Raw genomic sequence first — 16,745 nt, 5'->3', positions numbered from 1 at the left:
AAAGACTGTGGGAGTGAGCAATGTATGTTGTGATGATTAGCATTTAGCAGCTAACATTTATTGAATGCTTACTATGTACTGGGCACTATTCAGATCACTTAACATATATTATTTCCTTTAATCCTCATAAACCTACCTTATAGCATTCCAATTCTTATTTTACAAATGAGAAAACAGGGGCTTAGAGAGATGACTTATAAGGTCAAACGAGTTAAAACACGATAGTAAATGATTCAAATCCAGCCTGTCTGGTACCAGAGCCTGAGGTCTTAGGCTTTATGATATAAAATCCCTCTCCAAGTGACTAAATATTCTCCTTCCCATGGGAATAGGTAAAAATTACCTTGAAGTTACGGTCTGTTATAAACCCTAGTATGAACAGTATAATGGGTATGGAAGAAAGATAAGGCCTACATGGGGTGTGAAAAACAAAACACCAAATAACCCAAACTCTATATTTTGAATAATTAAAGGAAACAGAGAGTCATGTACACCCAAATTTTTTTTTTTTTTTTCCTCAGTACGCGGGCCTCTCACTGTTGTGGCCTCTCCCATTGCGGAGCACAGGCTCCGGACACGCAGGCTCAGCGGCCATGGCTCACGGGCCCAGCCGCTCCGCGGCATGTGGAATCTTCCCAGACCGGGGCACGAACCCGTGTCCCCTGCATCGGCAGGCGGACTCTCAACCACTGCGCCACCAGGGAAGCCCATGTACACCCAAATTTAAGGGAATATTTGTTTGCTTGTTTTAAGTAACCAAAATTAAGGTTCTGCAAGGAGTGTTGTTTTATAGCTTTAAATGTGCTCCAAAAAATACAATTTCTAGCTAAATTATATATATATAAAATTTAACTCACTTAACATAAAAGAACTCTAGATCAAGTATTATCCAAGATCCCAGAACTGGCTCACCATTTTACTTTCCATTAAAAACTTAACAGCAACAAAACAAAAAAACATTAAGGGGTGCTTTCTCATTTTTAAAAACAGTAAAGTATACACAGTACATTTTGGTTTCTTATTATTTAAACTTGTCAAAAAAATAAAGCCATTTTGAGAAAATAGAGATTATTATCTCTTTTTGGTAATGTTGCAACCTTTAAATTTTTCTGTAGAGGCATTTTCTGACAAATTTGGTTTTACAGAATGAAAGAATGGTAGGTCAAGCTGCTAGGTTATTTTTGTGACATATTTTCCTATATTCTGATGTCTAATAGTCTACTATTACTAATAATTTTTGTTTTAAACTAGTAAGAAAATATTTTGATGACATTTTGATTATGGTAATAAAACAAAATTAGTACTATTGCTACACAGGTAATGGTAAAATAAGATTTTAAAAGATTCTTTACGTAATAGAAATCTTAACTTTTTCACTCATGTTTATAATGTCTTCTGATAATCTCTCTCATTCATTTTGTCACTGACATTGCTATTTAACTGGGGCTTTTATTTTTATTTCTCAAAGTCTTATTAATTTGTTGATTTAGCCATACATTTTTTTCAAGTTAGAAAAATGTGCTTAGCTTTCCTTATTTAATGTCTTTTACCCAAACCATTAACATTCTCTTCTAATTGGCAACTTCTAGTGTTCTTTTAGCAAACCCTCACCAGCTAAATTTCTCAAGTAGTTTCATGTCATATAGCTTGTTTTCTTTTAATATACAGCCATAGAAAGCTAAGAGTGCATTCTGTCAAGCCAGCAAATTCCCTTTGCTCTCCCATGGAAGATCTCTTTCCAGCTGTGAAATGTTAAGATTCTAAGGTTTACCAACAGATATACAATTCTTTTAATGTAACTTTCATGTATTTATTTGCTTGTAACACACAAAATGTGCCATTCTAACTTAGTTTCAGTTTGAATTAAATGAAGGCACGAGTCTAAGCACTAACTCTGCCTTATGCCCTGTAAACTGTTGCTTGAGGTACAAGTTGAACTTGAAAAGATATAGAATATTTTAAAATTTAAGTCAGAAACCTTGCCCAATTCTTTGATTCAATTAATTTGTATCCAAATGGGACTATCTTCATTTCTGTAATGAACTTTCATTCTTATTCTAAATATTTAAGAATCAATAAGGTACTGGTGTAAATATGAGAATCTAAGTCACCCAAGGAGTCTTAGATCAAGAATAACCTTGAAATCTGGGAAACAGGGCTAGCTCAAAGCTCAAGAGCAGACAGGGTGTAGGTGGATGGTAGCTGGGTAATTATATATTCCCACACCTATCATCTTACATTAAGGAAGAAAGAGCCTCAAGTCTCATCTATTGCTTAGTCATTAGTTTTGAATGCTTGGTTTTAATACCAAATGAAGAGCCACATTAAAACTAACCCTCATTCTGTCTCAGATGTCATAACTACAGATTTGAAAAAACTGACCCTGTTACATCCCAGACACTGAAATCATGGAACATATTGGTTGTGTTTTCAATTTGGAAGACAAATATGTCATTTTAGAAATCAAGATTAAAAATCAGAATTTCATACCTTGTGCAAGCATGTTAAATTCCAAGAACAGTGCTATGTGGTAAAGTTCCATGGCTTCTTCTGCCCTAGTCATGTTTGGCTTCCCTGCGACGAGAGCCTGAACTTCACTGAGACTCCCCACAGAGGGGCTACAGTGCAAAACGGAGAGGTCCACCACGTCAGTATACATACAGTGTAATATAACTTTCGCATATTTTTTTGGTATAATGGACTCATCTAATATAATTCTTGTGGGAGTCCTTAAAGTTCGGTCTGTGATTTCTTCACCAGTCCGTATCCTCCTTTGTAATAAATTTCGAAAAAATGGGGACCGTGCTGAAATAATAGCCTTATGAGCTTTGAGCTCTTCATCTAAACAGTTCTGATTTCCACCAAAAGCTTCAACCAGTTCAGAGTCTGAAGAAAAACTAAGGACGACATCATAATAACACATGTAATCAAAGAGTCCACGCATATCTACATCAAGGGAATTTGGTGTTCCAAATTCTTCACTAAGCTGAACGAGGATATCAACATTTTGAAACCTTGAGTCCTCCATTCCAAACTCTCCTGTATAAAGGTAGTGTAACAACGCAGAAAACATGGGCATATCTATACCAGCTGTACTGATGTCCATTATGATCTCTGCCCCATACTCGGGTGAGGAAGAAAGTAGTGTTTTAAAAAATGGACATCTTGCTGCCAAAATGGCACGATGAACAGGAAAACAAGTTTCTTGAAATATTAAGTCTACATCGGTACAATACTTGTACTCATAAAGATCGGCCATATCTTTCTGCAATGTCCGGGCTTCTGGTCTAGCCAAACTGGCTTGTAGAGAAAGCTCCTTTAAGGCTGAAGTTCCCTCATATTCCTCCACTAATGCATTGACATCTCGAACATCCCACCCAGAGAGGAGTTCTCGCATCTGCTTGGCGTGATCAGCAGACCTATTAGATTTTCGACGCTTGATAAACTTCTTCTTGAGGGTGGCAAGGCCAGAGGTTCTCTTTTTTTTGTCTTGTGGTTTCTCATGGCCATGGTCAAGGCTATATAATTTTGATTCACAACCATAGCCTTGCTGAGAATAGGATGATGTCCCTAAGAAGGAAATTAAACAAATGAAAACTTGTCTCTTTTTTCGTGACAGTCATTTTCAGCATTCAGTTTAATACGCATTTTGTGCTAAAAATATTTACAGACAGACATTTCTGAACCATTCAAATAAAACTGATTTCTGTTTTCATAAAGGAAGACTAAAGAGTTCAGATAACTCATTTTTATATTAAAGAAAGAATAGGGACAAACAAAGCAGATTATTAATTGTAAAAAATGCTGCATTTGTATGGGCAAAACAAATGGACCAAGACACAAGAAACATATTTTGCTATTTCCACACCAATGGAGATTCCTAGTTTTCCTAGGGTAACTGGCAATTATGGTTAAGACAACCAAAGAAAAGCTCAACTGTGCTATAGCAGCTTGCTTAGGATAAAAATCATATAAGCCAGATTTACATTTGATGGGAAAAAATCTGGATGCTACAGAATTATTATCTGTAATAACTTTTTCCATAGCTTAATCCTTTTTTTAATACAAAAAGACCACCGAAAACCCGATTCTATTTATACTCACAAAAGAAAACGAAGTTAGAAAAACTGCAACAGTTACCTATAAAAGTCTGCTGGGCTTGAGAACTTCCCCCTACCCTCGGGGAACATGAATGAGGACAGTTAGATGCATTAGCACCCATTTTCTTCAGTCACTCAGGCATTCCATCTGCTGGTTCTTCAGAGTATAATCCCAGAGGCCTTTACGAACTTTCAACCCTGGATCCAGGAGCCTCTTTTCATCCATTTCTTGATATGAAACAAAAATAATTTAATTCATTTTTTCAAATGTATCTCAAATTGTACAGTTAAAAAAAAGCAAGCTACTGAAAACTGCTTTTATTTGCAAATAATGACATGCTGTAAAATTCACATGTAAAAATTTCAGAAAATGTAAACAAACAGTTGAACTATGAATCAGTACTATCTGTAATCTTGAGCCATAAAAGGTCCCAATTATATACTTTCTAAGAAAGTAAAAAGTAACACATCAGACTTATTTAAATATAGTTACAGAAAGAATATTTCAAATCACAGGGAAAAGTATTTAGACTAAAAAGAAACTTTTCAAAACAATTTTTCTCCTTAGAGGCAACCACCAGTCAATATAATCTAACATTCTAAGCCATTTACAAACACTTAAGAGGTGTCTGATACCAGTAGTGCAAATGCATGTATGTTGATGCAGACATACAGAGAACAGATAGTTGAATGGTTTGTTGTTTTTCTACCTTAGATAAAATTGTTTAAATTGATCCTTAATCTGTGTAACTAGGCATTTTACTGAAAGAGGGGGAAGGAAAGGTGGACAGTTCAAACTAAATTATCTTTAGGCTACTTGTCCTACAGCAATTTTGAGAGAAGTTATAATAAGTACAGTGAGGAGACACAAGGAAAAACAAAAACTTTTATCATTCCTCTCCATAAAGCCCTGAAATAAAAACACTTTCTTTTACCTAATATTATGACTTAACCGGGACAGGGTAGCACCAGTTTAAGAGATAATTTTAACAATTATAGATTAAATTCTACATCACGGAACCTTAACTCTCAGAGCTGCAAGCAGAAGATATAAGCACAAAGAGAAGAAATTCTCTGAGTGTTAACAGGAATGCTTCAAAATATTTATACCATCCAGATATATAAAATTTATTTGACCAAAAGCAATAATGGCTTAAGAGAAAACACAACTTAAAATCTATTATTGGAACTGTTAGGAAACCAACCAGTAGGCAGTCAATCTGGCCTCATAATTAAGGATAAAACGTTTTAACAAATAAGAGTTAAACACACACACATACATATCACAAAAAACCTGCTGGAAAACAGAACTATGTCAAGATTCTTGGAATTTATTTTCATCTCTGTTACACAGTGTAACCTTAGGAATTCAAGCTTAAGAAAATCACTCTACATTTGTCCTTTCCTTCAATCTTTTCCTACTATAAATATGTGGAAATTTGTTTATCTAAGCATAGAATTATCTACCTAGAGTGTTCAAGAGAAAACTGGGAAACTTTCTACTAATTACATATTATGCAAAGTAGCAGTAACTTCAATCAAATCGTATGCTCACATGAGCAAATTTAATTTCCTATTTGAAATTTACCTACCTACCCTAGGAGAACACAGCACATTATACACTCGTTACTTCAGTGCACGTTACTGATGCACGGCAGCAAGAGATGGGACAGTACGTTCTGGTTTTTTTTAGATTTTTAAAAAATATTTATTTTATTTATTATTATTATTTTTGGCTGCGTTGGGTCTTCATTGCTGCACGCGGGCCTTCTCTAGTTGCAGTGAGCAGGGGCTACTCTTCACTGTGCTGTGCAGGCTTCTCATTGCGGTGCCTTCTCTTGTTGCAGAGCACGGGTTCTAGGTGCGTGGGCTTCAGTAGTTGTGGCACGAGGGCTCAGTAGTTGTGGCTCGGGGCTCTAGAGAGCAGGCTCAGTAGTTGTGGCACACAAGTTTAGTTGCTCCACAGCATGTGGGATCTTCCCGGACCAGGGCTTGAACCTGTGTCCCCTGCATTGGCAGGCAGATTCTTAACCACTGTGCCACCAGGGAAGCCCGACAGTACATTCTGTTAAGAACTACCCAGCTAGCAATCCAGAGGGTTTAATCAAGAAAATTACTTCTTCCAGAAAAGTCAGTTTTCTTAAAGGTTGATGCTCAGTGTACATAAATTCACAGTTTTCTATTCTTAAATATTAAAAAGGTAGAAAAAGCAATTTTTTGGTAATTCACTTCGAATGTTGTCAACTTTTATAAAATAGTAACTAAATGTGCCTGTGTTAATTTCAGTTCAAACTTTAAAAAACAGTAAGTCTAAGTAATAAATCTTAGGTTTCAAATTGAGCTCCTTAAAAAGTTTCAAGTTTCTATCAAGGCATTTTTACTGGTTCTTTAAAAGAAAATAGGGTCTCTAAAAAACAATACAAATCAACTTATTTACAAACCAGAAACAGATGCACAGACACAGAAAACAAACTTATGGTTACCAAAGGGGAAAAGGGAAGGGGAGGGATAAGGGATTAACAGATACACAACACTATATATAATATAAACAACAAGGATTTACTATATATCACAGGGAACTATATTCAATACCTTGTAATAACCTATAATGGAAAAGAATCTGAAGATGTACACCTGAAACTAACACAATATTGTAAATCAACCATAGTTAAATATTAAAAAAAAAAAAAGAAAGGAAAAGAAAATAGGATCCTGGAAAGCCAAGTCTGTGGCCTCATTTACAGGTCAAATCCTATTCTCAGTCACTAAAGATTTGTATTTAAAACATAAAAACAGCAGAGGCAATCCTTTCTCAAAAAAAGTTTGAACTATATTAAGAAAAATCCAGAATAAAAACATGCAAAATAAAAGCCTTTACCAAAGTGAGAAAAAAAAAGATTAAAAAGATGAGCTTTAAATCAGGAAGTAATGGAAGATGGTGGAAAGTGCTGATAAAGTGTTTCTAAAGTGTCACTCTACGAAATGAGAGAGTGGCATGGACATATATACACTATCAAATGTAAAATAGATAGCTAGTGGGAAGCAGCTGCACAGCACAGGGAGATCAGCTCGGTGCTTTGTGACCACCTAGAGGGATGAGATGGGGAGGGCGGGAGGGAGGCGCAACAGGGAGGAGATATGGGGATGTATGTTTATGTATAGCTGATTCACTTTGTTATAAAGCAGAAACTAACACACCATTATAAAGCAATTATACTACAATAAAGATGTTAAAAAAATAAATAATAAAGTGTCACTCTAATGGTAGTCCTCGTCTCACTTCCTTCTTTAAGGAAGGAAGTTCCATTCTTCCAACTTCAATTCTTGAAGTTCCATGTTGCTTCATTTTTTGTTGTTGTTCTGTTTTGCTTTTTGATTTCTAATGACTGCAGAGTAAACTCACTAACATAGCGCAAAGTATGCTGTCGAAACAAACCGAGGAAGAATGGAGGCTTGCTTCCAGATGAAGAAAAGTCACAGCATCTATAGAAGTGGACAGAGTTAACTGTTCTCACTTTGTCACATAAATGCGTGCACACACATATACGAGAATTATCTTCATCTGAGAATTTTGTACAGTTTGCAGGGACACCAAACATTATTACACTGGTCTGCTTGAGATTTAAACCATGCCAAAAATGCCTTAAAAAATCTCAGTTTTATGATGAGCACAATTAAATATTCTAAAGCAACCACAGAAGGGTTAGAAGACATCACCAGACCCACTGAAGACACAAGAACACCTAGCAAGCACTAGAGAAGTCACAGCTGAGATATAGATGCTTGGCCATTTGCCACTATAATTAGCACCACCAGGACAGCTGGGGTCTCACTCTGGTGATGTGGCTTGAAATAAAAATGTCTTTGGGACTTAGGGACAGAGTCTCTTCCTGGTAGCTCCTAGTCAATGGAAATCCCCTTCAAGATGAACTGATTTGGGTGACATTAATATCTTCTACTAGAGCTCTAATACTAAAATAAACACAGGCCTTGGAAAGACTTGGTGGGAGAATCTTTTCTGGATCAGATATAACCCTTAAGTCCACACTGCGTCCCCAATTCCAAATCCTGGGGGTAACCCTGACTAAGTTACTAAAGCTGTATCTCTCAAAATTCTCAGAGAAAATTCTCTTTGGTTCTTAGGTAACCAAAACCTCATGCCAAGTGGAACACAGTATGATGTTATTTATTTCTTAATCGAATCCACTGCCTTTAAATGCTGGGAGTGAGAGTCAGTCACGGTCTTACCTCTCCAGGGATGTTTTCATTCCAGGCAAGCTTTGTCTGTATCCTACACAGAACAAGATGAAATCTAATCTTTGTATGATATGACAGGAAAGGAAAGGGAAAGAGAGGGCCTATGGGACTGGGAGAGGCCCAGAGGATGCAAATAGCCCTAGAGAACTCATAAACCCTTTTCCTAGAATCACCTTTCTGGGGGAGCTCCTTCTGTTAATAGTTGACAATGACCAATCTCAATCAGAGGATCCAACTGGCTTAAAATAAGCTTCAGTGATTGTAGTAGACCCAACTAAGGGAGAAAAATCATGCTGAATGCAACAGAGAGAATTAACAACCCTATGAAAAAAATTTCAAAACCAAAAATCAACCTCTCTCTCCTCCCAAAATCCCTAGGCTAGCATTTCCAAACAGTTTTCGCAATGTTTGGAAAATGCAGTATTAAACAAAGCTTTACTTTTCTTTACTTCAGAACTTTTTGGCATCTTTAAAGTGGTAAGGTGCATTGTGAACCTCCAAGAGGAAGTATTCAGCATAATCTAAAGGAGGCCCTTTGCCCCACAGAGCATTAAAAGAATGGACTTGCAGAACACTTGCAGAGTTTAGAAAACTCTGACCTTTGCATAAAAATACTTGTTACACTTTAGGCAGCAAAGAGAACAATGAGTGTCAGGTATCTGGGATAGAGTTCTCCCTCTTGTCACTAATTTACCACTTACACAGGATAAGCTACATTTAACTTCTATGAGTCTCAGCTTTTGTAAACCTAAACTGAAATGTATGGGTTGCAACATCTATAAATTACGTCAAAACAGGGTTCCTAAAATCCGCTGAAGCTGTAATACTTATTGATTTGGAAAATGAGGATGGGGAGGGGGGGTACTTCTATATTAAATGTTAGTGTACAGAGAAAAAAAAGGCAATTGGACTTTGGAATTTAAACATGCTTTCCACTTAGTCCGATTTTTACGGATAATTATAGAAGAACAGGAATGTGGGGCATATGTGAATATGAAAAACAATTATAATTAAAAAGAAATGCAAAACTATAGTAATATTTCACTTCTGTCAAATCTAAGGTGACCACATCATTCAAATCATATCATTCAAATCAGGATGCTTGAGAGTGTAAAGGGGTACAGCCGAGGCCTAATGAGGCAAAGTGGGATGAATGATCACTTCTATAGCCAAATCTCACATTTTCAGAGCAGCTAGAAATAAAGCTTAAAAAGAAAAAAAAACTAAGTTAAAAGAATATAACTTTGTATGCCCATTCTCATTACCCAAACATGTTTTACTTAATATAACAACTAACATTTATTGAGGGTTTACTATATGCCAGACTCTGTTCTTAGAGCCTTTATATGTATTAAACCCATTTAATTCTCCAAATACTGCTCCCCACTTTTTTAAACTGATGAGTCTGAGAGGTTAGTAACTTGCCTAAAGTCACAGATATTGTAACCTTCAGTTCTATCCTTGAACACCTAATAAGAACAACAAAACAAAAAGAGACTGTGAACAGTAAATCAGAAGCAGTCAGCAAGAGACCTCTGCCTTTTGAAGGCATCTTCAAATAGATGAGATCAGAGTGAGAGTTTAGAAAGCCACCAACTAGGCTCATATGTCTCTCTAGGGCCATCTAACACAGAGGCAGATGACCTCCACCCAGTACCACAAACCCTATTCATTCCAGTGACACAGAACAAGAATGTTTATGATAGCAGCAACTCATTGAGGTGAAATTACGTTCCATTAAACATACTTATTAAGGCAGAGAAGTCAGACTCATGGAGCTAAAAGGGACTTCAATTTTATTTTGGTCAACCTCGTTTTTGAAAGTGAATTAATTATAAACCCATAGAATGGGAGAAAATATTTGCAAATCATATATCTGATAAGGGATTGATATCCAGAATATAAATTTCCTACATCTCAACAACAAAAAAACCTGATTAGAAAATGCGAAAAGGACTTGAATAGACATTTTTCCAAAGAAGATATATAGCCAAATAGCCAAATAAGCACATGAAAAGACAACACCACTAATCATTAAGGAAATGCAAATCAAAACCGCAATGAGATACCACCTCAAACCAATTAGGATGGCTATTATCAATGAAACAGAAAGTAACAAATGTTGGGCAAGGATGTGGAGAGCTGGAAACTTCATGCACTGTTGTGCACTGTGGAAATGGCTATTGTGGCAAACAGCACTGAAGTTCCTCAAAATATTAAAAACAGATTTACCATATGATCCAGCAATTTAACTTCTGGCTATATACCCAAAAGAACTAAAAGCAGGGTCTCAAAGACATATTTGTACACCCATGTTCATAGTAGCATTATTCACAGTAGCTAAAACGTGGCAGCAACCCAAGTGTCCATCAACTGATGAAAAGCAAAATGTGGCATGTACATACAATGGAATATTACTCAGGCTTAAAAAGGAAGGAAATTCTGATACATGCTACAACATGGATGAACTTTAAAGACATTATGCTGTGAAACGTCAGTTACAAAAAGACAAATACTGTATGATTCCACTTACATGAGGCAATCAGAGTAGCTAAAATCATAGAGACAGGAAACAGAATGGTAGTGTCCATGGGCTGGAGGTGGGAGCAAGGGAATGGGGAGTTAGTGTTTAACAGGTAGAGAGTTTCAGTTTTGAAAGATGAAGAGTTCTGGAGATGGGTGGTGGTGACAGATGCACAACAGTATGTAATACCATTGAATTGTACACTTACAAATGGTTAAGATGGTCAATCTTGTGTTATATTTTACCACAATTTAAAGTTTGAAAAAATTTACAAACATTGCCATCAAAAAACTATTGTCATCAGAAAATATACATTTGTGAAGCTTTATGACTAAGGTTAAAAATTCACTTATCTAAGGAAATCTCTTCCAGGTAAAGTAAAATAGAATAGTTATTACTATATTTCTCTTCAAGCATCACAGAGCTCATTTGAAAAAATATTTAGACAGGCAAAATCCTTCCATTTCAGGAATGTTTCATTTTATCACCCATTAATAATATATATATATATTTCAACATCAAATGAAATAAACAGTATTTTATAAAATTATAACATTTGCCAGAAATAATGTAGTACATTTTAATTTTTACATTTAGAAAAAATGTTATTTGCTCTTTCATATTTACATATTTCTGATTTTAAACTGTAGCATGAAAAATTTCAAAAATATACATAAGGGAATAGTATATGAGCCCTTAAGCCTCTATCACCCACCGTGATTCCAGAATTATCAAAGTTGTATGTATGTATGTATGTATGCATGTATCTATCTATCTATTTATTTTGGCTGTGCCGGATCTTCGTTGCGGCACGCGGGATCTATCTCCCCGACCAGGGATGGAACGCGGGGAGTGTGGAGTCTTACCCACTGGACCACTAGGGAAGTCCCCAAAGTTCGAAAATCATTAACAGAATATACAAATCAATTTCCCTAGCATTTTTTCCATCTTTATTTTTCTCTTTTCTTTCCAATGAGATATCTTAAACCAATCCATTTCCTCATATGGGTACTGGGTACTGGTTGAGATAGATCTTCATTTAACTTCTGAGTTGTCTCCTTTAAAAGCTCACACCTTGGGACCTGCTATTCCCTTCATCAGTAACACTTTTCCACAAAGTCTTCACACGGTTCACTCTCTCACTTTATTCAGGCCTTTGCTCAAATGCCATCTCCTCAAAGACGCCTTCCCTAATCATCCTCTAAAAACAACATCCTGTCCCATCCCATCATTCTCTATCCCCTTTCTTCACTTTATTTTTCTTTGTAGCACTTTTCAGCACTTGAAATTATTGAATATATACTTGTTTGCTTGTTAACTGTCTCATGCTACAATGTAAGCTCCACTTACACTGAGCCAGAACTTCATTTATTTGACACTAAATCCTCAGCACATAGAACAGTGCCTGGCATATACAAAGTATTGAGCTGAAAACAGCTGAATGAAATCAATTTTTAAAAAATAACCGTTTAATAAGGAAATACTTGTTTGTAAACATTCTTTGAGCTCTTCAGTCCAAAAATTGTTTCTCAGGATCCATATTCCACATATACAGCCTAAGCCTCTTACAAGAGTGTGATTTAATTAAAACTGCACTAGTTCTTAGGTAAAAAAACATTTCTTAGGGAAAAAAAAAAGTATAGATCACAGTGTGCATACAGCCTCAAATATGACTCTTTTGAGGTATTTCAAAATATATAAACAGTATTGTTTAAAAAAAAAGCACCATGATCCATCCAAAAATTAAATTTAAAAATAAAAATTAAACGTAGAATTACCATATGATCCAGCAATTCCACCTCTGGCTATATAACACACCCCTCAACTAAGAAAACAGGGACTCAAACAGGGTGGTACAGCCAAAAGGTGGAAGCAAACTAAATGTCCATCGACAGACAAACGGATGAACAAAGTGTGGTATATATGTACAGCGGGATATCATTCAGCCTTAAAAATGAAGGAAATTCTAATACATGCTACAACATGGATAAACCTTGAGGATATTATGTTAAGTGAAATGAGCCAGGCACAGAAGGACTAATGTTATATGACGCTACTTATATGAGGCATCTACAGTAGTTAAAATCACAGGGACAGAAAGAATAATGGAGGTTGCCAGGGACTGGGCAGTTAGTGTTTGATGGTACAGAGTTTCCATTGGAGAAAATGAAAAGTTCTGGAGGTGGACGGTGGTGATGGTTGCACAACAATGTGAATGTACACTTAAAACTGGTTAAAATGTTAAATTTAATGTTATACGTATCTTTAATCGTAATTTTTAAAAAGTAAATGGAAAAAAAGGCCCCACTAAAAAAGCAATGACATGTGCTCCCCTTTTTTACATTCTTTTAATGACTGTAGCAGGAGTATCTTCTAACAGGGATATATAGTTTACAAAATGCTTTTCTACACATTAAGTCATTTTATCCTCACATTAAGTCTTCAATGTAGATAGGACAGGCTTCATTCTCTAATCTCTGAATTAGGTAATTAAGGTAAAAAGATGAAGTGACTTATCCAAAGTAAAATATTAATATACAGTAAAATGGCAAAGACAAAACTAGATACCAGTCATTCTGATCCCTAATTCAGTGTTTTTCCCCCTAAAGAAGGAAGTACCTTAAAAGTCCTCAGTTCTGGTCTTCCCTGGTGGCGCAGTGGTTAAGAGTCCGCCTGCCGATGCAGGGGACATGGGTTCGTGTCCCGGTCCGGGCGGATCCCGCATGTCGCGGAGCGGCTGGGCCCGTGAGCCATGGCCGCTGAGCCTGCGCGTCCGGAGCCTGTGCTCCGCAGCGGGAGAGGCCACGGCAGTGAGAGGCCCGCGTACCGCAAAAAAACAAAAAACCAAAAAAACCAGGGGGCTTCCCTGGTAGCGCAATGGTTGAGAGTCCCCCTGCCGATGCAGGGCACATGGGTTCGCGCCCCGATCCGGGAAGATCCCACATACCGCGGAGTGGCTGGGCCCGTGAGCCATGGCCAATGAGCCTGCGCGTCCGGAGCCTGTGCTCCGCAACGGGAGAGACCACTATAGTGAGAGGCCCGCGGACCGCAAAACAAACAAACAAAAAGTTCTCAGTTCTATACCAACCTTTCTGATGGGAACAGCCAATGTCTTCCTTATGCGTCTATATGTCTAACTACACTGTTGTTTTTGTCACAAGTCTTTTTTTTAATAAATTATTTTATTTATTTACTTTTGGCTGCGTTGGGTCCTCATTGTTGGTGAACAATAAAAAGTTTCTGGATTGTGGATTATACTCCATAAATATCAAATCCCTCAGCATTCAAACACCAAAGACAAATATGACTATGCTTCTCTATTTTCACTCCTTCCTATCTATCACTTATTTTTTCCTCCTGTGCAGGAGATACTTTTGCAGCTTCTGTAATAATGGAGAGAAAAATATAACAAAAGTAGAGAGAACAGTAAGACAAAGCTCAACAATTACCAAGTTTCAGTAGTTACCAATTTGTGGCAGTCCTGTATCACTACATCCCAATCCACTCTCTACCCAATCTCTCTGGATTATTTTGAAGCAAATCCCAGATAGCATATTATTTCATCTGTAAATACTTCCTTATGAATCTCTAAAAGAAAGGATAGAAAAGAGCAACTACAGTACCATTATCACATCTAAAATTATGAACAATTCCTTAATATGAACTTCCCAGGCAGTGTTGTCATTTCCACCAGTTTTATTTTTTCTTAGTTTGTTTGAATCAGGATCCAGATAAGGCCCATACATTGTGACTGGACGACTATGTCTCTTAAATCTCCTTTAAAAGGTCCCTCCCCAACCCTTTCCCCCTTGCAATTTTTTTTCCTTGTTGTTGTTGAAGAAATCAGGTTATATGGTAGTTTCCCATAGTCTGAATTTTGGCAAATGCATCACCATGATGTAGCTTAATATGTTCCTCTCAGCCCTGTATTTACAGAAATTTATAGATCTAACAACTTAATCAGATTTAGTGTCATTTTTGTACTTTTAAAGTTTATTTTGTCAAGACTGCTTCACATGTGGTGATGTGTACTTCCAACAATAGGTACCAAACGTCTACTTCTCATTCTCTAATATTAACAATTAACAGTAATCACCAACTAGAGTCATTAATTCATTAGGGGCTGCAACATGGTGATATTCTATCACTCCTTCTTTATTCATTAGCTGGAATACTTCTGTAAGAGGAACTCATCAACTATTCAGTTGTTTGCACAGAAAGGTAAGAATAAATGATTCTTTACCTTTATTTACTAATTTTCAGAACAATTAACATCCTAGCATTCTCTAAAGATGATCAGCAAGTTAAAAAATTATGTGTTCATGGATTTAAACATATTTGATGGCTTTCAATTATTTGTATTTATCCCAGCTGAGGCTCAAATTGTCCCATATTTGGACAGTGGAAGCTTATTCAAATTGGTCCCTGAGATCATACAACACAACACTACTTGTCTCTGAGAGCTTCTTTGCTTTCTAGGGTTATACCTTATTCTAGGCATAGCTTGTATTTTTCTTACCTTAGACCTGTCATCAGCCATCTCTTTAAAGGAGACTTAATTCCTTTCAGTGAAAAATGGTATTTAGAAACCACAGTCTGGGTGCTAGGGGGTGCTGGCTGCCTTTTTAGTACAAGAGTTAGGGAATTTTCTACACATGTGTACTTAGATACACATACATCCTGAGTGTATACTGATGCTTCCAATTCAAATTCAGGTTTAGAGGGCTTTTACTTAATCTCATTAACTTTACATGTGTTTCTCCTTTCTCACATGTCAAAACCCTGTTCTCAACACTGCCTACATAATTGTTCATTTATTTTATCCCACAATACACACACAATAGCCAAGAATTAAAATGTCAACACTATCATCAACATTACGATAAATGAAAATCTTTTTTTCCTGGCAATTCTTTTTTACCCTTAGGATATACCCAACTCAGGATATCCTATAAATTACTGTGTATGTAAGTCACTTGGAATAGTTTGCTCTGGGTGATTACATCACTAACTGGAAGTACACTTTTATTTCACTTTTGATTTTTAGGCACAGCATTTTTAATTAACTTTTGCTACATAATTCTGTAAAATGTTTAGATGAGTCTAAAGTCAAAACCACAAAGTAAGATATATTCAAAGACTAGTTGCTCCCCGTCTACTCCAACCTAGTCTCTCCCTACCCCACAAGTAACTTCACTAATATTTTTATACAATACCCAAATTCCCTATTTTCTGGCTACTATCCACTGGCTCCCTACTATGAGCAATACTGAAATCAGCTAGTATCTTCTTCCTCCTCTCTCTCTCCTCCAGTATCTAATTTTAAGTAATATGTTTTAATTTACAGTTGATATCTATAACCTGTAAGCTTATTCTACTTTTCATATATTCTTCCTGCATATTTGGTAATTAAACTCTACAGAATTAAACGATAAAGTGTTACATACTACACTGTTTCTCAATCTTAGTTCTACCAATAAAAATTTTTTTTTTTTTTTTTTGCGGTATGCAGGCCTCTCACTGTTGTGGCCTCTCCCGTTGCGGAGCACAGGCTCCACACACGCAGGCTCAGTGGCCATGGCTCACGGGCCCAGCCGCTCCGCGGCATGTGGGAACTTCCCAGACCAGGGCACGAACCCGTGTCCCCTGCATCAGCAGGCAGACTCTCAACCACTGCGCCACCAGGGAAGCCCTACCAATAAAAAGTTTATTTTAATGTTCATCACCAATTTAAAACACCAGTTTAAGAGTCCACAATTCCTTACCAGCGAGAAACTTTGGGGGCTAGATATATTCTAAAATTCAGACTCTTTTCCTTCTCTCTCTCTCTCTCTGTCTCATGCTCTCTCTCTTTTAAAAGAAAG

General features: G+C 36.7%; 1 protein-coding gene across 1 annotated transcript in view; it reads right to left on the bottom strand.

Annotated features, from left to right (window-relative positions):
* The window catches only part of BTBD7 (BTB domain containing 7), a 46,884-nt gene extending 42,662 nt beyond the window's left edge, over positions 1 to 4,222 (bottom strand). Inside the window, exons 1-2 of the mRNA XM_065872500.1 lie at positions 4,141 to 4,222; positions 2,491 to 3,570 (exon numbers count right to left, since the gene is read on the bottom strand). Coding sequence (XP_065728572.1) covers positions 2,491 to 3,570; positions 4,141 to 4,222 — 1,162 coding nt within the window. The remainder of the gene's footprint in view (positions 1 to 2,490; positions 3,571 to 4,140) is intronic.
* Between the last annotated feature and the right edge of the window lie 12,523 nt (positions 4,223 to 16,745).

Source organism: Phocoena phocoena, chromosome 2 (genome assembly GCF_963924675.1).
Source record: "Phocoena phocoena chromosome 2, mPhoPho1.1, whole genome shotgun sequence".
In the NCBI taxonomy this organism is placed as follows: domain Eukaryota; kingdom Metazoa; phylum Chordata; class Mammalia; order Artiodactyla; family Phocoenidae; genus Phocoena; species Phocoena phocoena.
Note: the sequence above shows the minus strand (reverse complement) of the source record. Positions and strands in the feature narration are given on the sequence as shown.